The sequence below is a fragment of the Archocentrus centrarchus genome, chromosome 23, assembly GCF_007364275.1.
Source record: "Archocentrus centrarchus isolate MPI-CPG fArcCen1 chromosome 23, fArcCen1, whole genome shotgun sequence".
NCBI classification, from domain to species: Eukaryota; Metazoa; Chordata; class Actinopteri; order Cichliformes; family Cichlidae; genus Archocentrus; species Archocentrus centrarchus.
The window spans coordinates 2,078,231-2,105,545 of record NC_044368.1 but is presented as its reverse complement, the minus strand read 5'-3'; the positions used below and the strand labels follow the sequence as shown (position 1 = coordinate 2,105,545).

The following is a 27,315-nucleotide window of genomic DNA, read 5'->3' as shown; positions in this document are numbered from 1 at the left end:
ATTAATCAAATAGTTCATCACTTTAACATTAAAAAATACTATCAATACTTGCAAAAATAAATTTGTATGTGAAAAACAAAACTAACAAAGCATGTTACGTACACCAACAATTTTGTTGAGTTGTGATTGAGTGGGTGTTTGTGTCTGTGTCATGTTTGTGTCTGTGTCATGGAACGTACTTACCAATGAGGGCAAAACGCTGCAGCTCCACCCATCAGAAGCTAGAGGCAGGCAGAGAAAGCCCCCGGAAACCCAGGCCACCAGCAGCCCACCAAGAGCCAGGAAGACCCCTGGCTACTCAGTCCAAAGACAACCGCACACCCACCCCAGCAGACGGGAGAGGATGACAGACGGAGCCCCCCCAGTCGAGGAGCAAGGGCTCCAGGGAACCCAAGGCGATGAGAAGCCAGTCCCCCCCCAGCGGCCAGCCCCCTGCAGGGCCCCAGGGCCCACGGCACCCAAGGACCGCCCGACCCTCCACAGAGCCCCCCCCCCCCCCCCCCCCCACGCCGAAGAAGCCAACGCAGCCCCGCACCGCACCCCCTAGGGGGCCGGCCAGCACCCACGCCAGAACATCCAGCCCCACCCAGGAGCCCTGAGGCACCCCCACCCCAGGGGGGCAGGGGGGAGGAGGTAACCAGCAAGGAGCGGCCAGGAGGCAAGGCACAAGGCCCAGACCCAGGTCCAGCCATACATACAAACACACCCACACACCCGTGTACACATTTATGCATAGATACTCATACATGCCCATACATACTTACCCACACACAGATATGCCATACATACACATTCACTCACCCACCCATACTCACGGAGACGGTGACAAATACACAAAGACACACATTCATCCATAGCTACCCACCCTCTGAAGACGGGGCAAGTGGAAACCACCCCAGGGCCAACAGCGACCCCAGAACGCCACCAGCCCGGTCCCCAAGGAACCACCCGACCCCTACCCTGGGCGAGGTGTAAGAAATCGGGGTGTGAGATGACCCATCCACCCCTCCTCCTCCCCAAATTGTAAGTGTATGTGTTAATGTGTGTGAGTGAATGAGGTGTATAGGGTGCAGTTAAAATTGAGGGGACAGTTGTGCCACAAGCACCAACTGTTGGTCGTCAGTGCTTGCCCACACTGTCCCCCCAAAACCCTCCATGTCTAAAGTGCAAATAAAATTTGGGGACAGACAATGACGAGGATCCGAGTGGGGCCACCTCAGCGGCCCCACCTCATCAACCTCTGAGTAACATGCCTGCCCCAAAGGTCCTATGTGTATCAGGTTGTAAGTGTGTATGTGTTGTGAGTTATAATGACTAAAGTGCAATTAAAACGGAGAGGCAAGTGGTGGTGCAGCTCTCCACGTAGCCTCTCCATCCTACATCTGTGAGTGATGTGTATTGTGTGTGTGTGTGTGCGTGTTTGTGTATGGGGAGGCGGAGGGGGTGGGGCATATGACCAGGAAGAATCCTGGAAGAAAAGAGCCAGCTGTCCGCTGGCTCAATAGGCACCCCGACCCCCCACACCTCAGCACAGGGCAGGGGGAGGTGAGCCCGGGGCCGTGGTGACAGCATCCCGGAGCACTGCAGCACCCGAGGTTGGCGCCCCCGCCCCCACTGCAGAGGGCGGCCCGCTCCCCCTAGATGCCCATTCACTCAACAATAGACACAAACAAGCGACAGGACATACTGGCCTGGGCATGGGAATACAGTGCCCAGTCCCCACCAACCACCCCACTGCGGCCCCATCCCCCACCCCACCCCCCTGCAATGCAGGCACCCCAGGGCCCCAAAAGCGTAGACCGGACATCCCGACGCCAGGCCAACCCACCCCACCCGGTGGCGCGGCCGGGACAGCAGAGGCCCCCCCAGCGCCAGGGGGGACCCACCGGGAGCCGGCATGGCCCCAGTGTCGGGGCCCCAGACCCCAGCCCCCGAGCCATACAGGGAAGACCAGCCAACAGACCGAGGGCCGCCCTGAGTTCCTGAAGGCTCTGGATGTTGTAGGGCTGTCTTGATTGATACGCCTCTGCAACATCGCGTGTTGGACTCCATCAGGGCTGCCATTTGTCACCGCTTCTGTTCATAATTTTTATGGACAGAATTTCTAGGCGTAGCCAGGTGGCGGAAGGCTTCTTCCTCGGTGGCCTCAGAGTCTCATCTCTGCTTTTTGCAGATGATGCGGTTCTGTTGGCTTCATCAGGGGGGGGCCTCCAGCTCGCAGTGGAACGGTTCGCAGCCGAGTGTGAAGCGGCCGGCATGAGAATCAGCACCTCTAAGTCTGAGGCCATGGTCCTCAGCCGGAAAAGGGTGGAGTGCCCTCTCTGGCTCAGGAACGAGTTCTTACCCCAATTGGAAGAGTTCAAGTATCTCGGGGGCTTGTTCACGAGTGACGGGAGAAGGGAGCGGGAGATCGACAGACAGATCGGGGCTGCCTCTGCAGTGATGCAGAAGCTGCACTGGTCTGTCATGGTGAAGAGGGAGCTTAGTGTAAAAGCGAAGCTCTCGATTTACCGGTCGATCTACGTTCCTACCCTCACCTATGGTCCCGAGCTTTGAGTAGTGATCGAAAGAATAAGATCGCGAATACAAGCGGCAGAAATGAGTTTCCTTCAAATGGTGGCTGGCCTCTCCCTTAGAGATAAGGTGAGGAGTGCGGCCATCTGGGAGGGGCTCAGAGTAGAGCTGCTGCTCCTCCACATCGAAAGGAGCCAGTTGAGGTGGTTCAGGCACCTGATTAGGATGCCTCCTGGCCGCCTCTTGGGTGAAGTGTTCTGGGCATGTCCCACCAGGAGGAGGCCCCGTGGTAGATCCAGGACACGCTGGGGAGATTATATCTCTCGGCTGGCCTGTGAACACCTCAGGGTCCCTCCGCATGAGCTGGAGGAGGTGGCTGGGGAGATGGCTGACTCTTTCCACGGCATTATTTTGATAATCTCATGAGTGTCTGCGCATTAATTTCTGTCCAGTTACATTTGTTTCTTGTTCAGCTCTTGTATTGATTATGGGAAGCTTGGATTGTCTTCTCCAGCACATCCCAAAAACACTCAGTGGGTTAAAGTCTAGACTCTGTGGTGAGTACAAAGACATTCACACCCCATTCATACAACCACTTCCATGTGAAACTAAGCTAAGTGTGTTTTACTGTCTAACATTCACACTCCAACACTTGTGTCGGAGAGCAACTTGGGGTTCAGTATCTTGCCCAAGGATACTTTGGCATTTGGCTTTACCTCCTGACCCACAGCCACCCCATGACCTCTAATTTCCTGCTTCTGAATTCAGATCAAACTGAAGTTCTTGTTCTCGGCCCCATAAATCTTAGAAACATGGTGTCAAACCAGATACTTACTCTGGATGGCATTACTTTGGCCTCCAGTAACACTGTGAGAAATCTTGGAGTCATTTTTGACCAGGATATGTCCTTCAATGCACATATTAAACAAATATGTAGGACCGCTTTTTTGCATTTGTGCAATATTTCTAAAATTAGAAACATCCTTTCTCAGAGTGATGCTGAAAAGCTCATTCATGCATTTATTACTTCTAGGCTGGACTATTGTAATTCATTATTATCAGGCTGTCCTAAAAGCTCCCTGAAAAGCCTTCAGCTGATCCAAAATGCTGCAGCTAGAGTACTGACAGGGACTAGAACAGAGGTCACTAATAGGCGGACCTCGGTCCGCATCCGGACCAAAATGATGTCTCATGCGGACCCGAACATAATACCAAAACAGAAATGCCCGCTTAAAATCTTGTTGAGGCTTTCTGGTTTACCGGTGCAGCTTTCACAGTCTTTACGGTAGTGGTGAAGCGTTCAAGGAAACCTGCTGACCAATTGTATGCGAGTTTGGCCATAACACGTGATACCAGCAAATTGTAACAACTTTGTAACAAACAGGGTTATTATAGTTAACGAAATGAATGAAATAACAAAAACGGAAATTGAAAAAACATTTTTGTTAAATGAAATATATAAAAATTATAATTAAAAGGATAAAATCATAACTAACTAAAACTGTAATTTGAGTTTACAAAACTAACTAAAACTAACTGAAATTATAGAGAAAATGACCTTCGTTTTCATTGTTTTATTTAAAACCCTTGTGGACTGACATGAAATCATTTTTTTTCCACTCTAGCAGTTTAAGCTGGGAGCGCCATCGGACAACTGTGTGCGTGTGTGTGCGTGCTCACCGCACAGGTCTGCAAAGTATTGGCAGCGATCTGCCAAGAAAGCGACACAATCCCATGAAGGGGTTTCTCCTCGGGTCCACGCAGCCCAGAACGCTGTGATTAACCTGTTCAGTCCTTGTACGTCTCCGGCTAGTTTTCGCCACTGTGTTTGAATTTATCAGTCTGAGAATAACAATCAGGACTAATAATCAAAGCATCAATATAAGGACTCACAAATGTCAGCAAATTCCTGGAGGGAGACTGCTGAAACTATCGGAATGGACGTGAGGGAATGAAGAAAGTGAAAAAACAGGGACAAATATGTTTGCAGCCAAAAAACTGAGCACAAAGAGCGAGGACCTAAGGAAGTCCCAGCCGGCACCGCATATAAAACACCAGCACACGACTGTAAGGTAATTAACACACACAATCCAGCTACACAAGCAGAAATGCGGACATAAGGTCGGACACTTCCGTAGGTTGTACAGAGGCTGCAAACACCATGCAAGTCTAATTAGAGCAGCTAACCACGCTAGCTCCAAAACAGAAGCAGCTTCAGGTGGTGAGAACATCAGGATGCAGCTGGATTTGACCTTTGACTCCTTCAAAGAGTTTGTTTTTGTCAAGCATTCGTTGTGTTCTGATGTCATACACCACGTGTACTGCACTGATGCTGAAGTTTATTGTAGAGTTTGAGTTTTGGAGTTCACGTATTAAGCACCTAATGCTGCTATTTTGTGAACAGTTGGTTGTTGAATCCAATTTTTAAAACAGTATCTTTTGTTGAGATTCTATTACACAATAGTCACTCTTGCAAAGTATGAAAAACTACATCTCAAACCATATATATATATATATATATATATATATATATATATATATATATATATATATATATATATATATATATATATATGTGTGAAATACATTTATAAGTGACACCTCTTTTTACTCTGTTTATACCCCACTCTGTATTTAATCATTAGTTATTATTAATCTCTGTCTCTCCCCCCTCAGCAGATGGGTTAGGGTTAGTCCCCTGTGTCTGGTCTCCGTGTACCTTGTTAAATCAATTCCTGTTTTATTTTTGAAAGTCTTGTGTTCCCTGTGCTTTGTGTTTAGTTTTGCTTCCCCTGTTATTAATCTCATTTGCTTCACCTGTTGTGCCCTGCTGTTTCCTCTTGCCCTGATTACCTGATGTGTATTTAAGCCCTCAGTTTTCTTCTGTTTGTTGTTATGTCGTTGTCTGACTCCTGCTGCTGTGTGTCTTCCTGTGTTTGTTTTCATGCATTTAGTTCTGGCACCCAGCCATCCCAGTATAGCCCTGATCTTTTGTTTTTCCTCAATCAACACCTTTTTAGTTAAGTTCTGCCTGAGTCCTTTTGGGGTCTTCCTGCTCCTGCTGCACAGCACCACATGACAGGCTGCAAAGGAAAACACATTTGTGATTAACACAAACAGGTTAAATAACATTTCCCCTTTAAAGCCCACAGAGCTGCAGCTGTCTCTCTCTGAGCTGCGTCACAGTAACTGAACCTCAGACTTCCCACATATCTACTTCCAGGGAAAGCTGGAGCTGCCCCTCCCTTTGCCCCTCTGTCTCTCACATTCTCCTTCCTGTCTTTTCTCAGCTGCTCTTTAGCTTCCACGTCTTCCCGGATCTCTCCATCCTTAAAAGGAAAAACAGCCCTTCAGGGTGCCCTGCAGCTGGTTTCACTGCTGCACAATAAAGGCTCACAAAGGGTAACATGCAAACAGCTTCAGAACAACATGAGAGACTGAAAGGACGTAAAAATGAGGAAGCAAAAAGCACTACAGCAGGTTGGAGGCATCAAGACTCAGTTCCAAGTTTCACAGTCAGTCACAGTTATGTTTGTCCATCAGTTTCTGTCATCCTGCTGTTTTTGCACAGCAGTGACGTCACACTCACAGGAGGGTGGTGTTTGCACCGCTTTGCTCCTCCTGACAGCTCGTTCACACTCAGAGGGATAAAACTGCTGATGCTCAAAGACTTTGTAGGTCTGCCTGATTCCACGAGGAAAACTGATCAGGAATCAATAAACGGATCCACAGAGACTCTGAGTTTACAGCTGGCACGAAGCATCAATAAGTGTGATCTGCACAAAAACACCAGATAGCATCAAAAGGATGGAACCTGCATCACTGAGGGCAGTGCTTTTGGAAGTATATCTCATTCTTTCCAAACCCTGAGTACAATGTGTGCAGATACAATAAAAAGTATTTAGAACTGTGGAACAAACTGACTTCCAGTAAATTCACTCTCCTCCTGCTGCAGACAACTTCCCATGAAAACAAAAGGACTCATTTCCCCATATCTGGATTTGTTTTCTGGCACCGCCTTTCCCTCCACCCTCCCAGCCTGAGAGCAGCTTTCCGCTGGTTTTCCGGGAAAAAGGAAAACCCGACATCTGACCCCACCCTCATCATTCCTCGGAATTGTTCATACCCAGCATTCCGTCTCTGTGGGTTACTGGACGTCCCGCCCACCGGAGCCCTGAAAGCCTTAAAAGCAGCTCAGTCTGCAGCTCTCCTCTCACTTCACTGCTGCAGTCGGAGCTCCTCTGGACTTTGTGAACAGTGTTATTTTTTTACTGGATTTCCAGCTGCAAACATGACTCAGATCAACAGCTGCCTCAGATGCATCTTCATCATCTTCAACATCATCTTCGCGGTGAGTAAACCTTCAGAAAGCCGATAAGAACCGCGATCTTTCAGGCTTGAGCTCAGCACTAACTTCAGTACTTGTTCATGAGGCCAGCGTTATGGTACCACCTCAGCTGTGAACACGTGTCAGTCAGTCACATGGTTACTTTGTTTTTGTTTTTGCGTGTGTGCATCAGGTATAAACGACTCATCAGCTGATCAAAACATTAATTATCATCTGTTTGATGGATCAAATTATTGTTCATTTCTTTAGAAAGAAAGTGATGGGTCGTTACAGAAACATTTGTTTGTTTTTGTGAAGAATTTGTTGATTTATTTGAAAACAAACTGATTTTTGTGTGAAATCTGTGGACAGAGTAACATCGGTGAGTACGGCTCCATCGTGCAGTCGTGCAGACGGACTCAGGAGCTTTGAGGACCCGTTGGGTGGTTGTGTCATCGTTGTTGTTGCAGCTCAGCTCTGACCAAACTCGTGTTGTGTTTCTCTTCCAGATTGTCGGTGCTTTCATCTTCGGCATCGCTCTGCTGGCTCAGTTCTTCGCCGACATTCACGGAGTACAAAATGTGAGAACAAAGATGCTCAAACGTGGATTTAATACGTGGGAAAAACAGATTCTGGCTCTGAAACCAGAGCGTATTAAACTTTTGATGCTTCTTTTTTGTCTGCAGCTGGAGGTTCAGACCACCGGCCTGCTCGTCCTCTATATCGTGGGTGCCATCACCATGGTGGTCGCCATCCTGGGAGCCTACGGAGCCCACAGGGAGAGCAAAGTGGCCCTGATGGTGGTGAGTACAAACACCAGCTTATTGAAACTTAGCGGAAAAACAGGAACGTCAGGACCACATTCATCATAATCCATGCAGTAACGAGCCGACACTCAGAAATCCCGACAGATCATCTTTGCTGTGTTCACGTCTTTCAGTGTGTCCCTGTGTGAGCGCAGCTTCAGCACACAGAAGAAAACCAGCATTTTGTTGGGTCACATTTTAATAACTTTGTCCAAGTTCGCTTCCTCTTTGAGAAAGACAGTGAGGGAATACAGGCTCCGCCTCCTCTTTACATGTGCGCACACACACACACACACAGATCCATAATCAGTGATGCTGAGTTATTTAATAATCCAACCCTGTCGGCAGTCTGTCTGTTTTCCTGTTGTGTTGCTCTGGAAAACAAGTTTGATCCAAAATGAGGAAAGTGTGTGGAGAAGGCTTCATGCAGCCACAGAGTGATGGACATCAGATCCACGGCTGTCACAGAACAGACTTCTCTCCATTTTTATTGGTCCTAAAATGAACTAAAGTGAGAAGATCTCGTAAATATTGTGGACTTGACTTAAAGCCGGCATTTAAAGTCAAACAGCTGCAAACTGACACGTTCAAAGCTTCGTGTTCGAGCGTCACCGGCACTCACTGATTTCTGTTAGTTTGAATGATGGCGTCTCAGATTTGGACACGATGGTGAGGCTGGTCGGGGTTGAGACGTTTCAGCCGTCCCCGCAGATCTCAGATGAAACGTTTTCCCGTCTCTCTCTGCAGTTCCTGCTCTGTATGATCCTGGGATTCCTGCTGATGCTCAGAAACGCGGTCCTTGCTGCCATCATGCGTCCTAAGGTAAAGGCCCAGACTCGCTGCTTCGGGCTCTCGTACTTAAAAGATTTTGCTGATTTAACTGGAAAGAAGTTTTTGAATATGTATTTATTTGTTTTGTAGCTCGACAGCATCATGGACGAGACCTTCCACAAGTTTTTCCCTCTGGACAAATCTTCAGACACAGTAAAGAGTCTGGTTGAAGGCTATCAGATAACTGTAAGTTATGCTGACATGCTCAGTGTTGTTCGGTCCATCTTTTATATACAGTTAATAGGAAGCAGGAACTGAACTTTCAAATTAAGAGCGAGGGAACTGTAATGTGATGTCACCTGAATCTTTTTTAATAAGCAAAGTAATGAAGGTCTCTCACACTCTGCTTCCACGTATGGTCTCATCGTCCCGTGGCGATCAGTAACCTCCCGTTTCTTCTTCTGCTGTTCTTAGTTTCGCTGCTGCGGTCTGTTCAGCTACAAAGACTGGGAGGACATCCCCACTTCCTGCGTGTGCAGCCGGGAGGAGGTGAAGAAGGGCGAGTGTCAGACTGCCAAAAACAGCGTGAGTGTCGCCGCACGCGCTCAGTTCACTTCTGTTAAATGTGTCGCAGTTTGTAACCTTTTTTACTTTTACAGCTTTTGCAGATTTTAGTGAGTCCTGAGACGTCCGTCTACACTAAGGTGAGCGACCGCAGCATTTTCAAAGAGCTGGAAACATTTGTGAGGTTCTAGCAGAAACTGAGAGTTTGTATCTTCCTGTTTTCAGACCTGCTTTCCCATCATTCTGGAAAAATCTCGGTTTGATTCCACCATCAGGCTCGCGGTCAGCTTCACTCTGGCTGTTCTGGCTGTGAGTATTATCAGTTATTCAAAGATTCAGGTCACATGACTTTGATTCTTCCTTTACTTCCTGGTTTTCTCTGATCCTGGATCAGAAGAAAGCTGCTCCTCAGAGGGCTGCTGTGTTTCAGAGAGGGCTGAATCTGATCTTTCTCATTAACATTCAGTAAATGGAGCCAAAAACAGTGTTTAGCTCTTCCTGTCAGAAAAGACTCTGAATTCGGAGCCTTAGTGTGAACGCTTTCTCTCACTTTAAGCTCAGAATGAGGCATTTTCAGAGCTTTGGTTCATCTATCATCAAAATCCTGTTTAAAATCAGGATAACTTCTGTTATTGAACACAAAGTAAAGTCGTCCTAAAAATTCTTCAGCTGAATCCTAGAAGAGTTTACCCTGTGGGTCAGAGTGCAGGTTTGCCCGTCTGCTCACCTCATTGTCTTACTGTCAGTTCACTCTTTAAAAGCTGGATCAGTTCAGCAGATCGGCTGATTTTCAGCTCTCCTCCTCGTGTCCCCCCCACAGCTCCTCGGCATCATTCTGTCTTCAGTCATGATCCAGCAGATGCATCGCCTCAGCAGACCCCCCGTCCTGCTGCAGCTGTCTCCACGAAAATACGAGGAGCTGCACAATCCTGCAGCGTGTTAGAGGAAGAGAGCTGCACCTCTCCACTGTCTCTACCTCAGGGAGTGGGATCAGGAGTCTGTGAGGAGCTCTGATCGATGTTTCCACTGAAATCCGTCTGACTTGGATCTTCCGTCTGGAGCCGCTCTTCAGAGAATATCTGAAAACACAAGAATTTAATGTGCCAACAACTTTTTCTTTTGGCCTGAAGATACCTTCAAACGCGTGTGCCTTCATCCATGTGCCGTGTTCAAGGAAAACCACACGACCTCACCGGCTTCATGTTCTCAGTAATAAGATGCAACTTTTGGACACTGTGCTGTTAATAAAGAGTCACTCATGGAGCTCTAAAGGGAAATATTTTTGATATCTTTGTATCATATTTGTATCATATTTGCTTGTTCTGCTGTAAACTGAAACTTGGGTGACGCTCAGACTCAAAGAGAAGCTGTGCAGATGTTGTCTGTGTGTCTCCCTGCTCCACAGTCTTGTTGTGTAGCTGCAGCTGTAATTTTGTGTCACTTTAAAATAAACCACGTTTAAGTTCAGATCTGTGAGTCCTGTCCTGCCACACAGCCCTGACACGCTCATGAGGCGGTTCAAAGGTTCCTGTCATGATGCAGTTCAGGTAATAACTGGACTGCAAACACGTCAGGAAACAATGACTTTGTTTAAAGATCACATGATCAGACCAACGGACCACTTCCTCCCAGTTTGTTTTCCTGCTCGAGCACATTTTTCTGGTCGGTGGAGCAAATCATTTTGTCACTCACACCAGAGAGCACAGACTCACACATGTGTGGATCAGTGTTTGAATAATTAATAATCCTAAATAGCTCACTTGGTCTAGTTTAACAGGAGTTGGGATTTAGAAGCTGCTGAGTTTTGCTCGCCACGTGAAAGAATTACATATTTTCATAAATCCATTCAGCAATTGTTTTAGAAGATTTGGAGACCTTTTATTAATTTTATGAGGGATGTGGACCTCACAGATGGAACGGTGAGAACGTACACCTGTTTGAGTAAATATATACACACATTTTTCCCTGGGATCTGATTCTAGTATTCCAGGCCAGCCTGAAAAACTGAATTCCCTCTGTTGGTAAGAGAAGCTTTGATTACTTTATTCATTTATTTTGCTTTTTTGTGTGTTTCTGTTGTTTTTGTTGGAACACAAACACCAAATCAAAAGTAAAGTGAGATTGATGTGATTTAAAAATCTTTAATAAAAAATATTGTGGTTAAAAATGAAAATGATTATGGTTCAGGATGGGATGGTTGACTCTTTCCATGGCGGTATTTTGGTAATCTTGTGAGTGTCTGCACATTAATTTCTGTCCAGTTACATTTATTTCTTGCTCAGCTCTTGTATTGATGATGGGAAGCTTGGACTGTCTTCTCCAGCACATCCCAAAAACACTCAGTGGGTTAAAGTCGGGACTCTGTGGTGACCGATCCATGTGTGAAAATAACTCCTCATACATGGTGGAGGAACCCTTGTTAGAAGCACAGCGGGGAGGCCTTTGTTGTAGTTGGTCAGCAGGGCTGCACACATCTCAGGAGGGATTTGGTCACGTCCTCTTTACAGAAACTCTCTGAATCCTTTGGATTTCTTGGCTGCTGCTCAGCAGCTTGAAGCTTCAGCTCCCTCCAGAGAGTTTCTACAGGACTGAGGTCTGCAGACTGGCCAGACCTCTCCATGACCTTAATGTGTTTCCTCTTTAGCCACTCCTTTGTTGCATTGGTGGTATGTTTTGGGTCAATGTCCCATCCACGACCCATCTTCAGTGCTCTGGCCCCGTCCACCGGCCTTCGGTGCAGTGAAATCATCCTGCACCCTTAGAAGAAAAACTGACCCAAAGCATAATGTTTCCACCTCTGTGGTTCGCTGTGGGGAGGCTGTTCTTTGGGTTGTACTCAGCGTTTCTCTTCCTCCAAACACAGCAGGTTCAGTCAATGGCAAAGAGCTCAATTTGACCACAGCACTTTCTCCCAAAGCTTTCCCTGAATCACGGGCAACCTTCAGACTTACCTGTGCATGGGGGGGCCTTACAGGCGCTGCAGATTTCTGTTATGACGTAGTTATTGGCGTGTTCTTGGTGCCTGTGGTCCCAACTGCCTTCAGATCATTAATGGTTTGTCACAAGTCTGCCACAGCTTCTTTACAGTTTTACATGGTGCAGTGCTTTTTTTTTTTTTTTTGAGAATTTTAACTCACTTTAATACAATACAACCAAATGTTGGTTTATTTAGTTACTATGTAATAAGTCTACAGTAACTAAATTGCTAAAAAGTGAAATATACCACAAAGAAATACAGATACAGAAATGTCACAGCTGTGGAGGGAAAGTCAGAGATGGTTTGGGTGTGTGTGTGTGTGTGGGGGGGCGCTGGATAAAGGATGATGAAGATGAAGCTGCAGGGAGGAAAAGAGGAAGACCTCAGAGGACATTCATGAGTGGAGTGAAGCAGAGGATGCTGGGATAGGGGCAGATGAAGGAAGGAGGTCATATAATGTGATATTAATCATGAACACAAATACACTAATTGATTCTGATGTGTTTCCAGCCAATAGGAATGCAGGAATGCAAAGATCATTTTTAAACAAACCTCACATGATTTTTCAGATGATTTTAATCTTATAAGTCTGAAGTTTACAGCAGAAGATCAAACATAATACAAAAGAGCCCAAATATAAAACTAATATTTTCCTTTCTAAACAGCTGAAGAAACTTTTTTAAAAATACACTATCAACAGTGCTCAGCTTTCAAAATAAAGGCTTCAACTTACTCTGACAAGTTTAACATGTGGCCAAAAAAAGAATGAGGTTTGATTTAACTGCAGTTAACAGAAACCAACTAATCAAACAGGTTTATATACATTCATAGAATATGTAAGAAACACACAAAAACAAACATCAGATCCACACATGACATCATCAGGAGAGGAAAAAACACTTTGTTTGAAGGCCTCCGGCTGCATTTGTGAAATCAACAATAAGCTTTCATTCAGTTTTAGTGAGGGCCATAAAAAAAACCTGCAGCCAAGAAACAAAACTTGATGCTGAAGAAGTCTGAGTCACATCGTTCAACGATAGAAGATCCAAACTGACTTTAAGCCTTTGGTCCTCAAACAGTTTGAAGTGAAGGAGAAAATAATCCATAAACATATTAATCAATCTTCCTGCCATTCCCGGCAGTCCTCTGTGTGCACTCAGGTCTGAGCTTTTTCCTGCGATGGATTTTGGATGTTAAGTGACAAAATCAAATTCATTCAAACTGCATTTTTATGCCTCACTGGCTCCGGATGTCTTTGGTGAGCAGGATGTTTGTTAAAAATCTATTTGAGGAGGTTGTAAGAAATGAGTCAGAGCTGAACTTTAAAATGGCAACATGAGTTTTCAAAGAGAATGACAGCGCAGGAAATCAGAAAAGCAGAAGCATTTTTCAGGCTCCATAAAATTAAGTTTTCACTGACTCCGACAGTCAGGCGTCCCCACAGAGGGGTAAGGCACCCCAGGCACAAACTTCAAGCTGCATATTTCATTTTAAAATTCAAGAAAATAAAACTAACAGGTCTCCTGGATCCCTCGCACCGAGCAGAGAGGTGCAGCTTCCTCCCTCTAGTACGGCGGGGGGTTGTGCAGCTCCTCGTACTTCGGTGGCTGTGGGGAGAAGATGGTGGGCACCGTCAGCAGGATGGTGGGCTGGTTGGTGTAACGGATCTGGTGGATCATGATGGAGGAGAGAATCATGCCGAAGAGCTGTGAGGGAACATGGAGAGAGAGAAATTCCTTAATTTTCCCCACTTTAAAGACAGGAGAGCCAAAGTTAGCTAAAACAAAAACACAATTATTAACACGCTAATGAGTTATTTAATATCCCATCATTATAGGAAAATAGATTACTGATGCTACTCACGGCTAGGATAGCCAGAGTGAAGACGACTCCGATCGTGATGTCGACGGCGAACAGGGCGTAGTACATGATGATGGGGAAGCAGGTCTGAAGGGAAGGAAATATGATTAGATATATTTACAGTTTCTATAAATCAGTTGACAAACTTTTCCAAATGGCCCGGGGTCGCTCACCTTGGAGTAGATGGACCTCTGCAGCATGAAATCCTGGAAGAGGCACAGAAAGGAAAACATTAGATGGCGACATATTTAACAGAGGGAGGTGAAAGCGCGCTGAAACTCACGCTGTAGCCGATGTTCTGGCACTCGCCCTCCTCCTGTTCCTCCTCATCGCACAGACAGGAGTCGGGAATCTCGTTCCAGTCCGAGTGGCTGAACAGACCGCAGCAGTGAAACTGAAACAGGAGAAGAAGAAACGGGAGGGTTACCATCATCACAAACATCTACTGCTCTCAAAGGAAACCGCTATGAAAACCGTTACCTGGGGAGATCTCCCTCTTATTTTGAAGGTTCAGTTGCTGCTAACCATTAACTGTATATAAAAGACATACCAGCCTTCAGGTGTGAAAGGCGGAGCCACTTTTATGAGCTCAGTTACCATTTTAAAGTCTTTTTAGTAAAAACTGTTAATTATTCTCCCATTAGGGTCAAACAATAACCCAGGGTATGATGATTCTCATTATACATACATGTACACTACTGTACCACAGCTGCACATACATGTACACTACTGTACCACAGCTGCACATACATGTACACTACTGTACCACAGCTGCACATACATGTACACTGATGTGCCACAGCTGCACATACATGTACACTGATGTACCACAGCTGCACATACATGTACACTACTGTACCACAGCTGCACATACATGTACACTACTGTACCACAGCTGCACATACATGTACACTGATGTACCACAGCTGCACATACATGTACACTACTGTACCACAGCTGCACATACATGTACACTGCTGTACCACAGCTGCACATACATGTACACTGCTGTACTACAGCTGCACATACATGTACACTACTGTACCACAGTCACACTCAGTATTTACTGAACGAGGATGTTCTAAATGCTGTTTTGCATCACAGCTGGTAGCTTAATCTTTAACGGGGACGTTTCCACCTGGGCCTGAACTTCAGGTGACGTCATGTTAACTCTGAGCTTCCTGTTCTATGGTGGTGGTGGTTCACATCACCATGGTAACTTATGCTGCAGATCAACAGGTATGAAATTCCCGCCTCCTGAACAATCATTCCTCCGGAAAATCTCTCCGACCTCTGCGGGGAGAGCCGGAGGGTCCATCCATCCATCCATCCATTCTCTCCCGCTTATCCGGGGCCGGGTCGCGGGGGCAGGAGCCTAAGCCCAGGCTTCCCTTTCCCCAGCCACCTCCTCTAGCTCATCCGGAGGGACCCCAAGGCGTTCCCAGGCCAGCCGAAAGATATAATCCCTCCAGCATGTCCTGGGTCTACCACGGGGCCTCCTCCTGGTGGGACATTCCCGGAACACCTCACCCAGGAGGCGGCCAGGAGGCATCCTAATCAGATGCCCGAGCAACCTCAACTGGCTCCTTTTGATGTGGAGGAGCAGCGGCTCTACTCTGAGCCCCTCCCGGATGGCCGCACTCCTCACCTTATCTCTAAGGGAGAGGCCAGCCACCCTTCGAAGGAAACTCATTTCTGCCGCTTGTATTCGCGATTATATTCTTTCGGTCACTACTCAAAGCTCGTGACCATAGGTGAGGGTAGGAACGTAGATCGACCGGTAAATCGAGAGCTTCCCTTTTACACTAAGCTCCCTCTTCACCACGACGGACCGGGGCAGCGTCCGCATCACTGCAGAAGCAGCCCCGATCCGTCTGTCGATCTCCCGCTCCCTTCTCCCATCACTCGTGAACAAGACCCCGAGATACTTGAACTCCTCCACTTGGGGCAAGAACTCGTTCCTGAGCCAGAGAGGGCACTCCACCCTTTTCCGGCTGAGGACCATGGCCTCAGACTTAGAGGTGCTGATTCTCATGCCGGCCGCTTCACACTCGGCTGCGAACCGTTCCACTGCGAGCTGGAGGCCCCCCCTGATGAAGCCAACAGAACCGCATCATCTGCAAAAAGCAGAGATGAGACTCTGAGGCCACCGAGGAAGAAGCCTTCCGCCACCTGGCTACACCTAGAAATCCTGTCCATAAAAATTATGAACAGAATCGGTGACAAAGGGCAGCCCTGACGGAGTCCAACACCCACAGGAAAAGAATCAGACTTATTACCGGCTATACGGACCAAGCTCTCACTGCGGTTGTACAAAGACTGAATGGCCCGCAACAACGGGCCAGACACCCCATACTCCCGCAGGACCTCCCAAAGGACACCCCGAGGGACACGGTCGAATGCCTTTACCAAGTCCAAAAAGGACATGTAGACTGGTTGGGCAAACTCCCATGCACACTCGAATATCCTTGAGAGGATAAAGAGCTGGTACAGTGTTCCGCGACCAGGATGAAAACCGCATTGTTCCTCCTGGATCCGAGGTTCGACTAACGGACGGACCCTCCTTTCCAGCACCCTGGCATAGACCTTACCGGGGAGGCTGAGGAGTGTGATCCCCCGAAAGTTGGAGCACACCCTCCGGTCTCCCTTCTTAAAGATGGGGACCACCACCCCGGTCTGCCAATCCATTGGCACTGCCCCAGATCTCCACGCTATGTTGCAGAGGCGTGTCAACCAAGACACCCCTACAACATCCAGAGCCTTCAGGAACTCAGGGCGAATCTCGTCCACCCCAGGGGCTCTGCCACCAAGGAGTTGTTTAACTGCCTCAGTGACCTCACCCCCAGTGATGGTCAGGTCATCTCCCTCGTCCCCACACTCTGCTTCCACTACAGAAGGTGTGTCAATGGGATTCAGGAGGTCCTCGAAGTATTCCTTCCACCGTCCGACTATAGCCTCAGTTGAAGTCAGCAGCACCCCACCCGCACTATAAACCGTGTGAGTGGAGCACTGCTTTCCCCTCCTGAGTCGCCTGACGGTTTGCCAGAATCGCTTCGATGCCATCCGAAAGTCTTTTTCCATAGCCTCACCGAACTCCTCCCACACCCGAGTTTTTGCTTTGGCCACTACCCGAGCTGCATTCCGCTTGGCCTGCCAGCTGTCAGCTGCCTCCGGAGTCCCACAGGCTAACCAAGCCTGATAGGACTCTTTCTTCAGCTTGATGGCTCCCTTCTGGTTCGGGGGTTACCACCACGACAGGCACCAACCACCTTGCAGCCACAGCTCTGAGCAGCAGCCTCAACAATGGAGGTGTGGAACATGGTCCATTCGAACTCAATGTCCTCAGCCTCCCTCGGAATGCTGTAGAAGTTCTGCCGGAAGTGGGAGTTGAAGATCTCCCGGACCGTGGCTTCTGCCAGGCGTTCCCAGTGCACCCTCACAATACGTTTAGGTGTGCCAGGTCAAACCTTTTCTTATCTTAAAATAGAATATCTTACGTTTTTCTGAAAGTTGTTAGCCATGTTCTTTATGTTGTCTGTAGACTGGTCCAGGGGCAGATACTGCCGGAACTGCTCCTCCATCATGCCTTCGAGCTGCAAACATTATTTTTATGTCACAAATTAAATGAATATTTAGAAACTTTAGTGAAAAACAATAACAGGACAAAATGATCTTACAGAGCTCTGAGTTCATTTATGTTATTATGATAGTTTTTTTATTTTAGCAGAAACATTATACTTTTTTCCAAAAATAATTAAATTACTGAAATATCTTCATAATATTAGTTTAATCGAGTTATTATAAAAACACCTTTATTCTATGACACACAGCTGAACATTGTATCATAAAATCTCCAACAGGAAGCTTTATTACAGTCAAACTATGAAAACGCAGCTTTAAAATGTTTACTGTTATTTGTATTCGTGGAAAGTGTGGTTCATGTTCCTGCTCCTACATCTGCAGGAACATCAGAGAGTCATAGTTTGAGGTCGGTGTGGTAACGACAGCCGTGTGTGATGAAACTAGAACAAAGGCGTGGTTAGCTTTCTCAGACCCTGCTTCCTGTTCTTTTACCTGAGGGCGTATGACGGCAGCAGGGATTGCGAATATGAGCATCACCAGACTGAGAGACAGGAAGCACTGACTCTGCTGTCAGTGGGAATTACTGACATTTGTCAACCTGAGCAGTTTCACAATGATACCAGAAATGAAAGTGAAACTATTTCAATATTCCAGAAATTCTGGTTTTGTATGATGGAAGAAAAACGATCAGTGGGACTGAAAAAAAAAAAAAGTGTATATTCACTCCTCAGGCCCACGTGGGTACATGCAGTAACCGTTGAGCACCACACGTATCCCCCCCCCCCCCCCCCCCCCCCCCCCCCCCCACCCCCCCCAAAAAAAAACAAAACAAAAACAAAAAAAACGTCAGAAGTGACATCAGCAACAACTTTATGGCGTTATCTGGATAAGATGAAGTCCTGCTTCGCACTGCACACCTGGAGGGAGTAAATGAAGTATGAGTGACGGATGATGTTAAGGAGGTCTGTTTGTGTTTGCATTGTATTTATGTTCATATGTTTTGTGTTTAAAGGGAAGGAGCTGATCTGTGACTCACACAGAGGGTGAGGAGACTCACTTCCAGCTCAGTGTGTTCACTCCAGGGTTATAATAGTTTTGGATTTTACATTATAGTTTAGTTTCAGTTAGTTTTTACTGTTTTTTCTCTAATTCAGTTAGTTTTAATTTAGTGAAAAACAATAACAGGACAAAATGATCTTACAGAGCTCTGAGTTCATTTATGTTATTATGATAGTTTTTTTATTTTAGCAGAAACATTAAAGAGACTTTTTTTCCAAAATAATTAAATTACTGAAATATTTTCATAATATTAGTTTAATCGAGTTATCAAAAAAAACACCTTTATTCTATGACACACAGCTGAACATTTGTATCATAAAACCTCCAACAGGAAGCTTTATTACAGTCAAACTATGGTGCCGTTTACACGAGACCGTTTTCATTTTGAAACGGTGTCGTTTTGATGCGTTTCGGCCTTGCGTTTACACGACAACGGTGTCGTTTTGATGCGTTTCGCCCTTCTGTTTACACGACAACAGAGTGAAAACGATGTGTTTCAGAAACGGGGTCCAGAGTGGAGCGTTTCAGAAACGCACCGGCTTGCGTTTTCGTGTAAACACTTGAAACCGGGGTGATTTGAAAACGCTCGACCGCACATGCGCACTATGGTTGAGACGGCCAGTTTTTCGCGCACGCGCAAACTGATAACAGTACTCGCAGATTCACGAGTGCTTCTTATGCTTTTCCTGTGTTTTTTACCGTTTTGTAATTCAGCGTTGTGTGCAGCAGCGATCCAACCTCATCATCTGTCCACACAAAACCTCTCACATTGGCCGTTTTGTAAGTAATGAACAATTTGCCGCACTACCTACTGTGTCACTCCACGCATGCGCGTCTTGCGGTAAACAAACTGCAAAGAGAAAACCAACGCCAACTTGTGGCCTGGCATGGGAACTACATCGTTTTCATCGTTTCACATGTCCTCGTGTAAACGCGGATCGTTTCTGAAACGCCATCGTGTAAACGAAAGGCTGAAACCGCATCAAAACGACACCGTTTCCAGTGAAAAACGGCTTCGTGTAAACGGCACCTATGAAAACACAGCTTTTAAAATGGTTTTACTGTTATTTGTATTCGTGGAAAGTGTGGTTCATGTTCCTGCTCCTACATCTGCAGGAACATCAGAGAGTCATAGTTTGAGGTCGGTGTGGTAACGACAGCCGTGTGTGATGAAACTAGAACAAAGGTGTGGTTAGCTTTCTCAGACCCTGCTTCCTGTTTTTAGCCGAGCTTTCATTTCCATGTGAACCAAAAGAGAGTTTTAAAGTTTGGAGTTTTATTGAAGTCAGACGATTTAATCCTTCTTTTTTCGGCTGCTCCCTTCAGGGGGCGCCACAGCACACCATCTGCCTCCATCTCCCCCTATACCAGCATCCTCCTCTGTCACAGCAGACCCACTGCATGTCCTCCTTCACTACATCCATGAACCTCCTGAGACCTTCCTCTTCTCCTCCTGCCTGCAGCTCCATCTTCATCGTCCTTTGTCCAGTATCTCCACCCTCCCTCCTCTGCACAGGTCCAAACCATCTCAGCCTCCCCTCTCTGACTCTGAGCTGCCCTCTGATGCATGCATTTCTAATTCCAGTGAACACCTGAACATCTTCAGCTCAGCACCTCCAGCTCAGCCTCCTGTCTTTTTGTCAGTGACACAAACTCCAAACCTCATCAGGCCTCAGTAAAGATACTGAAGGTCCCATTGTGGTTGCTGCAATGGTTGTCGCTCACAAACAGTGACATCACTTCAACCCATCACCAAAGAGTCTCATCTCTGTAAAATCTGATGCTGTGCACTGATATGATTGAAATGGCTGTAAAAACTGACACAATCACACATTTGTGTCTCCAGCGAGAGGCTGGAGCCTGTGCTGTGCTGGAAGCCTTCCAGCACTGGTGCTGGAAGGCTTCCAGCACTGGTGCTGGGGGGGTTGGGGGGGCTTTAATGGACTAAGACTTGGAGATTATTGAGCCAAATTTAGAATCAGAGCTGGACTAATTTATTTCAGATGTTAAGCCTTCATTTCCTGCTGCTGCTGCTGGGTTATATTAACTTAACATCCACCAGATAGCAGCAGGGAATCTGTTTAGGCTGCTTATGTTCCATCAGTGCCTTTATAGAAGTTTTCAGCTCTCTGGCAAACCTAACTGGAAGACCAAAATGCACGTAAAGTTACAATAAACAGCTTCCCAGCAATTTGATAGCTGTTAAATATCAAAAGAATGAAACAGGGAGGCTTTTATTGTGAAGGAGTCCCACCAAAGACAAACACAGGTTTGAGCTCCCTTTACCCAAAACATTTTATTTTATCCATATTCAAGTATTTAAATAGTGTAGTACTAATCAGATTATTGTGTTCATTTTTATTCCAGTTAAATCAGTAAATCTGCTCTGAGACTGAAGCAGTGACGTCTGAGCCTTTACCTGAGGACGTATGACGGCAGCAGGGATCGCGTATCTGAGCATCACCAGACATCCGAGGACCATGCACACCAGGAACTGCGGGGAGAGACAGGAAGCATTGACTCTGCTGTCAGTGGGAATTACTGACATTTGTTAACCCGAGCAGTTTCACAATGATACCAGAAATTAAAGTGCAACTATTTCAATATTCCAGAAATTCTGGTTTTGTATGATGGAAGAAAAACGATCAGTAGGACTAAAAAAAAAGAAGTGTCTGTTCACTCCTCAGGCCCACGTGTGTACATACAGTAACCGTTGAGCACCACACGCATTGCCCCCCCCCCCCCCCCCCCCCCCCCAAAAAAAAAAACATGTCAGAAGTGGACGTCAACAACAACTTTTATCCCAAAGTTGCGCCATCCTGTGCAGCTGGACTGCACAGGATGGCGCAACCAGCTCTCTGTACTCACCATGACCAGGGAGCATTTGCTCTCCGTGTGGGCTCCGTAGGCTCCCAGGACGGCGATCAGCAGAGTGACGGCGCCCCCGATATAGAGGACGAACAGGCCGGTGGTCCGACCCGTCAGCTGCAGGGAAAAAGTCGGCAAAGTCAAATATGAGTGAGAGGCAGGTTTCTTCCTCCTTCTCATTGTGTTAAATCTGTTTGGACATGTTGGCGCTCACATTTTCTCCTCCTTGAATGCTGGTGGAGAACTCAGCCAGCAGGGCGAGGCCGATGATGATCCCACCAACGATCTGCAACCAAACACAGTGAAACTGTTCAGAGCCTCAACAGCACAAACTCGGGCCGGCGGCGCGCAGGGCTGCAGGAGGGTACTGGTTTTATCCTGATGTTCCGTCTTTAATAACTTCTTCAGATGAATGAAATCAGTGTCTCTGCAGCGGCTCGCTTTAGTGTTTCTAGAGTGTCAACATTAATTTCATGATCAACCGATCAACAACAAAAAGATGCGGACCGATTTATTTCTGCAGCACTGCTCAGGCTTTCTGTCCCCACAGTAACGCATCCACACTCACACGCTCATTTTCATAACACACACACCACAAACCAAATGAGCTGCTGCTTTGATATCAGGGTAACCTGAGGCCAGGTAACAGTTACCTGGGCTGCTGCCAGGCACACCAAAGAAAGGCCACACCTGTGCGCACCGGCAGTTTAACCCCGCGCGAAGTCAGCAGAGACTGAAACAAAAACCGAGCACAGAGTCTGACTTTTAACTTCCAGCTGCGTTTACAGTGAAATCAATGAGTCTGTTTTTAAACAGCATTTATATATTGAACATTCTCATTCTCACCTGCAGCACTGGAAACATGTTAAATATAGCAGCTAACCAAAGCCAGCCTGATGTTACACACACACACACACACACACACACACACACACACACACACACACACACACACACACACAATGACGTTTGTTTTCCTTAGAACAAAACTTAGTGAGGAGTGATAAATCTTTGATTTTAGACTTAAAGCTGCCTCCTGAAGTCTGAACTACGCACTTTAAATTCGCACCGACACCCGGAATCGCGGCCGTTACCGGCTTCATGAAACTTCAACTCACCGCAAAGAAAATGTTGAAGACGGTGAAGACGCTTTTGAGGCAGGTGTTGATCTTACCCATGTTTGCTGCTCGGAAATTCAGTAACACAAATAACACAACTGTTTAACAAAGTTCTCAACAGCTCTGTGAGGACGGGGCGAAGCGGCGCCTTTTAAGCGCTCCGGCGGGCGGGACTTCCAGTAAGCAGGTAGAGGCGGCGGGGACGTGGATATTCTGCAGGAAAGGAGGAACCGGGGGGGTTTCCGGGAATACCGATAGAAAATTTGTGAGAGCTGCGCGGAGCTGCTGGGAGTGACTCCTTCTCGTCAGCGGGAGGAGAGTGAAGTTTATTCCTCTGCAGCTTTTCGTGCCGGTGCAGCAATGAAAATGCATCCAGTGCTTAAATGAATATTACAAACGTACTGTAGGCTCAGATCTGATACAGATCACATCCTTCTGAGGCTCCTCCATCATCTGCAGTGTTCACGGTAATTACAGCTTCCTTACAAACTTATTTTTACTGCACTGCTAAAATAATGAAGTGCATTATGAGTACTGCACCCAAGCACAAATTCAGGTACTTATGTTAACTTATACATCTTCATATTCAGGAAGAAACATCCTTTTTGATTGTGATCTCCCCTGGAGTATTTTTCTATTTTTCTCTTGTGTGTCGGGGATTTTTGGTTTTGTGTCCAAGTTTTTTTTTTTGGGGGGGGGTTGTATTAATTTGGATTCTTGTGTTTACGGGATTCTGGCTTTTGAATATTTATAGTCAATTCAATTTTATTTATATATCGTCAAATCACAACAAACAGTTACCTCAAGGTGCTTTAAATTGTAGGTAAAGACCCTACAATAATACAGAGAAGGTGAGAGACAGAGGAACAAAGGGAGAGGCAGCTCCAACTTTCCCTGGAAGTAGATATGTGGGAAGTCTGAGGTTCAGTTAGTGTGATGAAGCTTTATAACCTTTATAAGTCCCACAATGGGGAAATTACAGAGTGAGACAGCTGCAGCTCTGTGGGCTTTAAAGGGGAAATGTTATTTAATCTGTTTGTGTTAATCACAAATGTGTTTTCTTTTGCAGCCAATGGAAATCATTTCCATTTCATCATCAGTTCACTTCAGTTTTATTTATATAGCACCAAATCCTACAAACAGTCACCTCAGGTGCTTTATATTGTAGGTAAGACCCTACAATAATACAGAGAAAACCCAACAGTAAAACGACCCCCTATGAGCAGCACTTGGTGACAGTGGGAAGGAAAAACTCCCTTTAACAGGAAGAAACCTCCATCAGAACCAGGCTCAGGGAGGGGGGGGTCATCTGCTGAGGGGGGAGAGACAGAGATTAATAATAACTAATGATTAAATGCAGAGTGGGGGTATAAAACAAAGTAAATAAGGTGAATTGAAAAGAAACAGTGCATCATGGGAACCCTCCAGCAGACTAGGCCTATAGCAGCATAACTAAGGGAGGGTTCAGGGTCACCTGATCCAGCCCTAACTATAAGCTTGATCATAAAGGAAAGTTTTAAGCCTAATCTTAAAAATAGAGAGGGGTGTCTGTCTCCTGAATCCCAAGCTGGAAAGCTGGTTCCACAGAAGAGGGGGCCTGAAAAGCTAAAGGCTCTGCCTCCCATTCTACTCTTAAGTATCCGAGGAACCACAAGTAAGCCAGCAGTCTGAGAGAGAAGTGCTCTGTTGGGGTGATATGGTACTATGAGGTCTTTGAGATAAGATGGGGCCTGATTATTCAAGACCTTGTAGGTGAGGAGAAGGATTTAAATTCTATTCTAGATTTAACAGGGAGCCAATGAAGAGAAGCCAATATGGGAGAAATCTGCTCTCTCTTTCTAGTCCCTGTCAGTACTCTAGCTGCAGCATTTTGGATCAGTTGAAGGCTTTTCAGGGAGCTTTTAGGACAGCCTGATAATAATGAATTACAAAAGTCCAGCCTAGAAGTAATAAATGCATGAATTATCTTTTCAGCATCACTCTGAGAAAGGATGTTTCTAATTTTAGAAATATTGCGCAAATGCAAAAAAGCGGTCCTACATATTTGTGTAATATGTGCATTGAAGGACATATCCTGGTCAAAATGACTCCAAGATTTCTCACAGTGTTACTGGAGGCCAAAGTAATGCCATCCAGAGTAAGTATCTGGTTAGACACCATGTTTCTAAGATTTGTGGGGCCGAGTACAAGAACTTCAGTTTGATCTTGAGTTTTATATGCAGCAGATATTTCCTGGTTGACGTTCTTTATGATTTTTCTCCGGTCGCCTTCTACAGTCTAGTTTCAGTCTGTAGTTTAGTTCAGTTCATCCTCACCTGTTTCCGGTCTCTGTTTTGTGAGTTTCTTTGATAGTTCTTTGTCTCTGTGTCGTCACTGTTACCCTCTCTGCTCTGACCTCTGATCAGTTCATGTGTAGTTCCTGGTTTTGGTTCCTCGGTGCCTCCTTGTGTGTGCTGCTGCTCCTGTTGTCGTCAGACTTTGTTACACTATTTGACTCGTGGTTCCTGATCAGCTTTCTTTGCTGAATAAGGTCGACAAACACAGACTTCAGTATCTGTTTGCGGGTTTTGTGAGCACACGTGAAACACACACACACACACACAACCCACACACAAACACACACACACACACACACACACAACACACACACCACACACACACACACATTATAGTTATGGTTTATATTTAACTCCTGGTTTCCTCTGTTTTTGTCATGTTAGTCATTTCCTGTTTTGTCCTGTGTGCACTGTGTTTGGTTTTGCTTCCCTGGTGTAATTATTCAGACTGTGTTCACCTCTGCTCTCTGTTGGATGCTGGGGTTTTGCTGCTGTGGCGCTCTCTCTCCCTCGTTTTCACTTTCCACAGAAGGTGCCGTGGAGTTCCTCCACCTCTCTGAGGCGGGGCCGGAGGTTGGAGCTGGGCAGCCCCGCACACCTGGTTCCTGTTGTGCGGCAATCAGCTCTGCATTTAAGGTCCAGGTTAACCTCCCGCTCTTCACTGGTGTCTTTCGACTTGAAGCCCAGTTTAGCGGCTCATTTAGGAGCATCTGCTGGACATTTGGTGTGCATCATTCTGTTGGCTGGCGGTTCTTTTAGCATAATTATGCAATTATGTTAAAATCTTCATTTGAGGTAAATCGATCTTTGATTGTGGTATATCTGAGTATCAATACATCAGTTGTGGTATATCAATAAAGTATTGCATGTAGACATGGTGTGGTGTGTTTTTGTGGATAAACAGTTACAGGAAGTCTGGGTGGAGGTGAGGACGCTATTAATTTTATCGAAGAATTAAAAAAAAATCATGACAGTGTTGGGGCTCAGGTGGTTCCTCCTTTGTGGTATAATATTCCCAGCTTTAGAAAACTTTCACAGAGGAGTGAAGAAGCTGAAACGGAATTCTAATGTGTACAGGTGAGGAAACAGGTGCTTCTGATTATGGATGAGATCACCCACAACTCTTCTTCTATTTCCAACGTCTTTTTCAGCAACTCGAATCACATCATGGGGCCGTCACGTGATTACAGAAAACGGGGCCTCTTTTGGTTTTTGTCACGTGATTTTCTGAAAAACGATACGGGGCTTTAGTACCAGATGTAACGTCACTAAAATGGGGGAAGCTTGCATCAAAATACAAGAGCTGTCCTGTGGTGGTTTTCTAACGTTCCTTTAAAGCAGCCATGCTGGGAGAGACGAGGTTCAGCTGCAGAAGACTCAGCAGAGAGGAAGGATCTCAACAAAGTTTGTGGCGTTTTAAAATAAACCAGCTGTTTGCAGGAGAGTACAGAAGTCATGAAACAAACAGATGAGCTTTAGTTTTTTAAAAGGTCAACTTAAGTTGAACAGAGGTGCAAAAACACAACCTGGGACAGCAGAGAGGCTACGAGAGACACATCAGGACAACCAGCTGCACAACAGAGGTGGCAAAAGTACAGACATTCTCTAGAAGTACACATACTTGTGTACAAAATACTCTGTTAAAAGCTGGAGTACTGGTTCAACTTCTTTACTCAAGTAAAAGTGAAAAAGTACAGGCTCAAAATGTACTCAAAGTAAGAAAGTAAAAGCAGCTCTTTGGAGGATGTTTCTACCTGCTATTTCTGTGCAAAGCAAACTGAACCTTGTGCTTAATTAATGTAATAATAAAACAGTATTAGAATACAAACTTTATCTCAATCTAGATTCTAATTCTAATGAACGCACTCAGTTTGAACACTCTTATGTAACACATGAGCAGAGAGAAAGGATTTATAAACTCTATTTGTTACCTATTGTAGAGGGGGACTCTGCCTCATCACCTAAACAGAAAAATGAGTACAGTTGGGAGTAAGGGGCTCGCTCCCCGTGTGACTGAACAGGAGTGGGCCTCCGATCTCATTGTACATCCTGTATAATGACAATAAAGACATTCTATTCTATTTACTGGCAGACCATTAATAATAGCCAAATGAAATTATTCCACGGACTGTATATAATTATATCACGAGCCGGATATGGTCCGCGGGCCTCGAGTTAGGGTAAGCAGAGATGTTTGTGTGTTTGCCTTCAACATTCAGATCAACAGCTATCACCAAACGAAGCATCTAAACCTGCACAGGATTCACACGCTTTGTTTTTCAGTGCAAAGGAAGCTGCAGAGGAACGGCCCAGAAAAGGAAAGACTTCACTGACTGAAAGAGGATGAAGTCGCAAGCTGGTGGTGATCCAGTGCAACTGGGCTCAGAAGATGAAGAGAGAGCCTGATCACCTTTTTTTTTCTACAAAAACCAGGTGAGTTTAGTGTTGTGATTTCATTTGATTGTTGGGATTTCTCTGCAGTGCTGTAGCGTCTTTACCCCACAGGAGAAACACCTTAAGGAGACGGAGTCTT

General features: G+C 45.9%; 2 protein-coding genes across 2 annotated transcripts; one reads left to right on the top strand and one right to left on the bottom strand.

The window, feature by feature from the left end:
* The first annotated feature begins 6,552 nt into the window (after positions 1-6,552).
* On the top strand, positions 6,553-10,449 carry LOC115773381 (tetraspanin-8-like). The gene is made up of 9 exons (XM_030720088.1): positions 6,553-6,865; positions 7,351-7,422; positions 7,528-7,644; positions 8,395-8,469; positions 8,569-8,664; positions 8,893-9,003; positions 9,078-9,122; positions 9,208-9,291; positions 9,803-10,449. Exons 1-9 carry the CDS (start codon positions 6,806-6,808, stop codon positions 9,923-9,925), a joined length of 783 nt encoding a protein of 260 aa, XP_030575948.1. The 5' UTR covers positions 6,553-6,805; the 3' UTR covers positions 9,926-10,449.
* A 2,068-nt stretch (positions 10,450-12,517) lies between these two features.
* Positions 12,518-22,652, bottom strand: LOC115773379 (CD63 antigen-like). Its single transcript, XM_030720086.1, has 9 exons — positions 22,447-22,652; positions 21,543-21,614; positions 21,329-21,445; positions 20,880-20,954; positions 17,317-17,412; positions 14,103-14,213; positions 13,993-14,025; positions 13,823-13,906; positions 12,518-13,665 (listed from the first exon to the last, which is right to left on the bottom strand). Exons 1-9 carry the CDS (start codon positions 22,504-22,506, stop codon positions 13,525-13,527), a joined length of 789 nt encoding a protein of 262 aa, XP_030575946.1. The 5' UTR covers positions 22,507-22,652; the 3' UTR covers positions 12,518-13,524.
* Between the last annotated feature and the right edge of the window lie 4,663 nt (positions 22,653-27,315).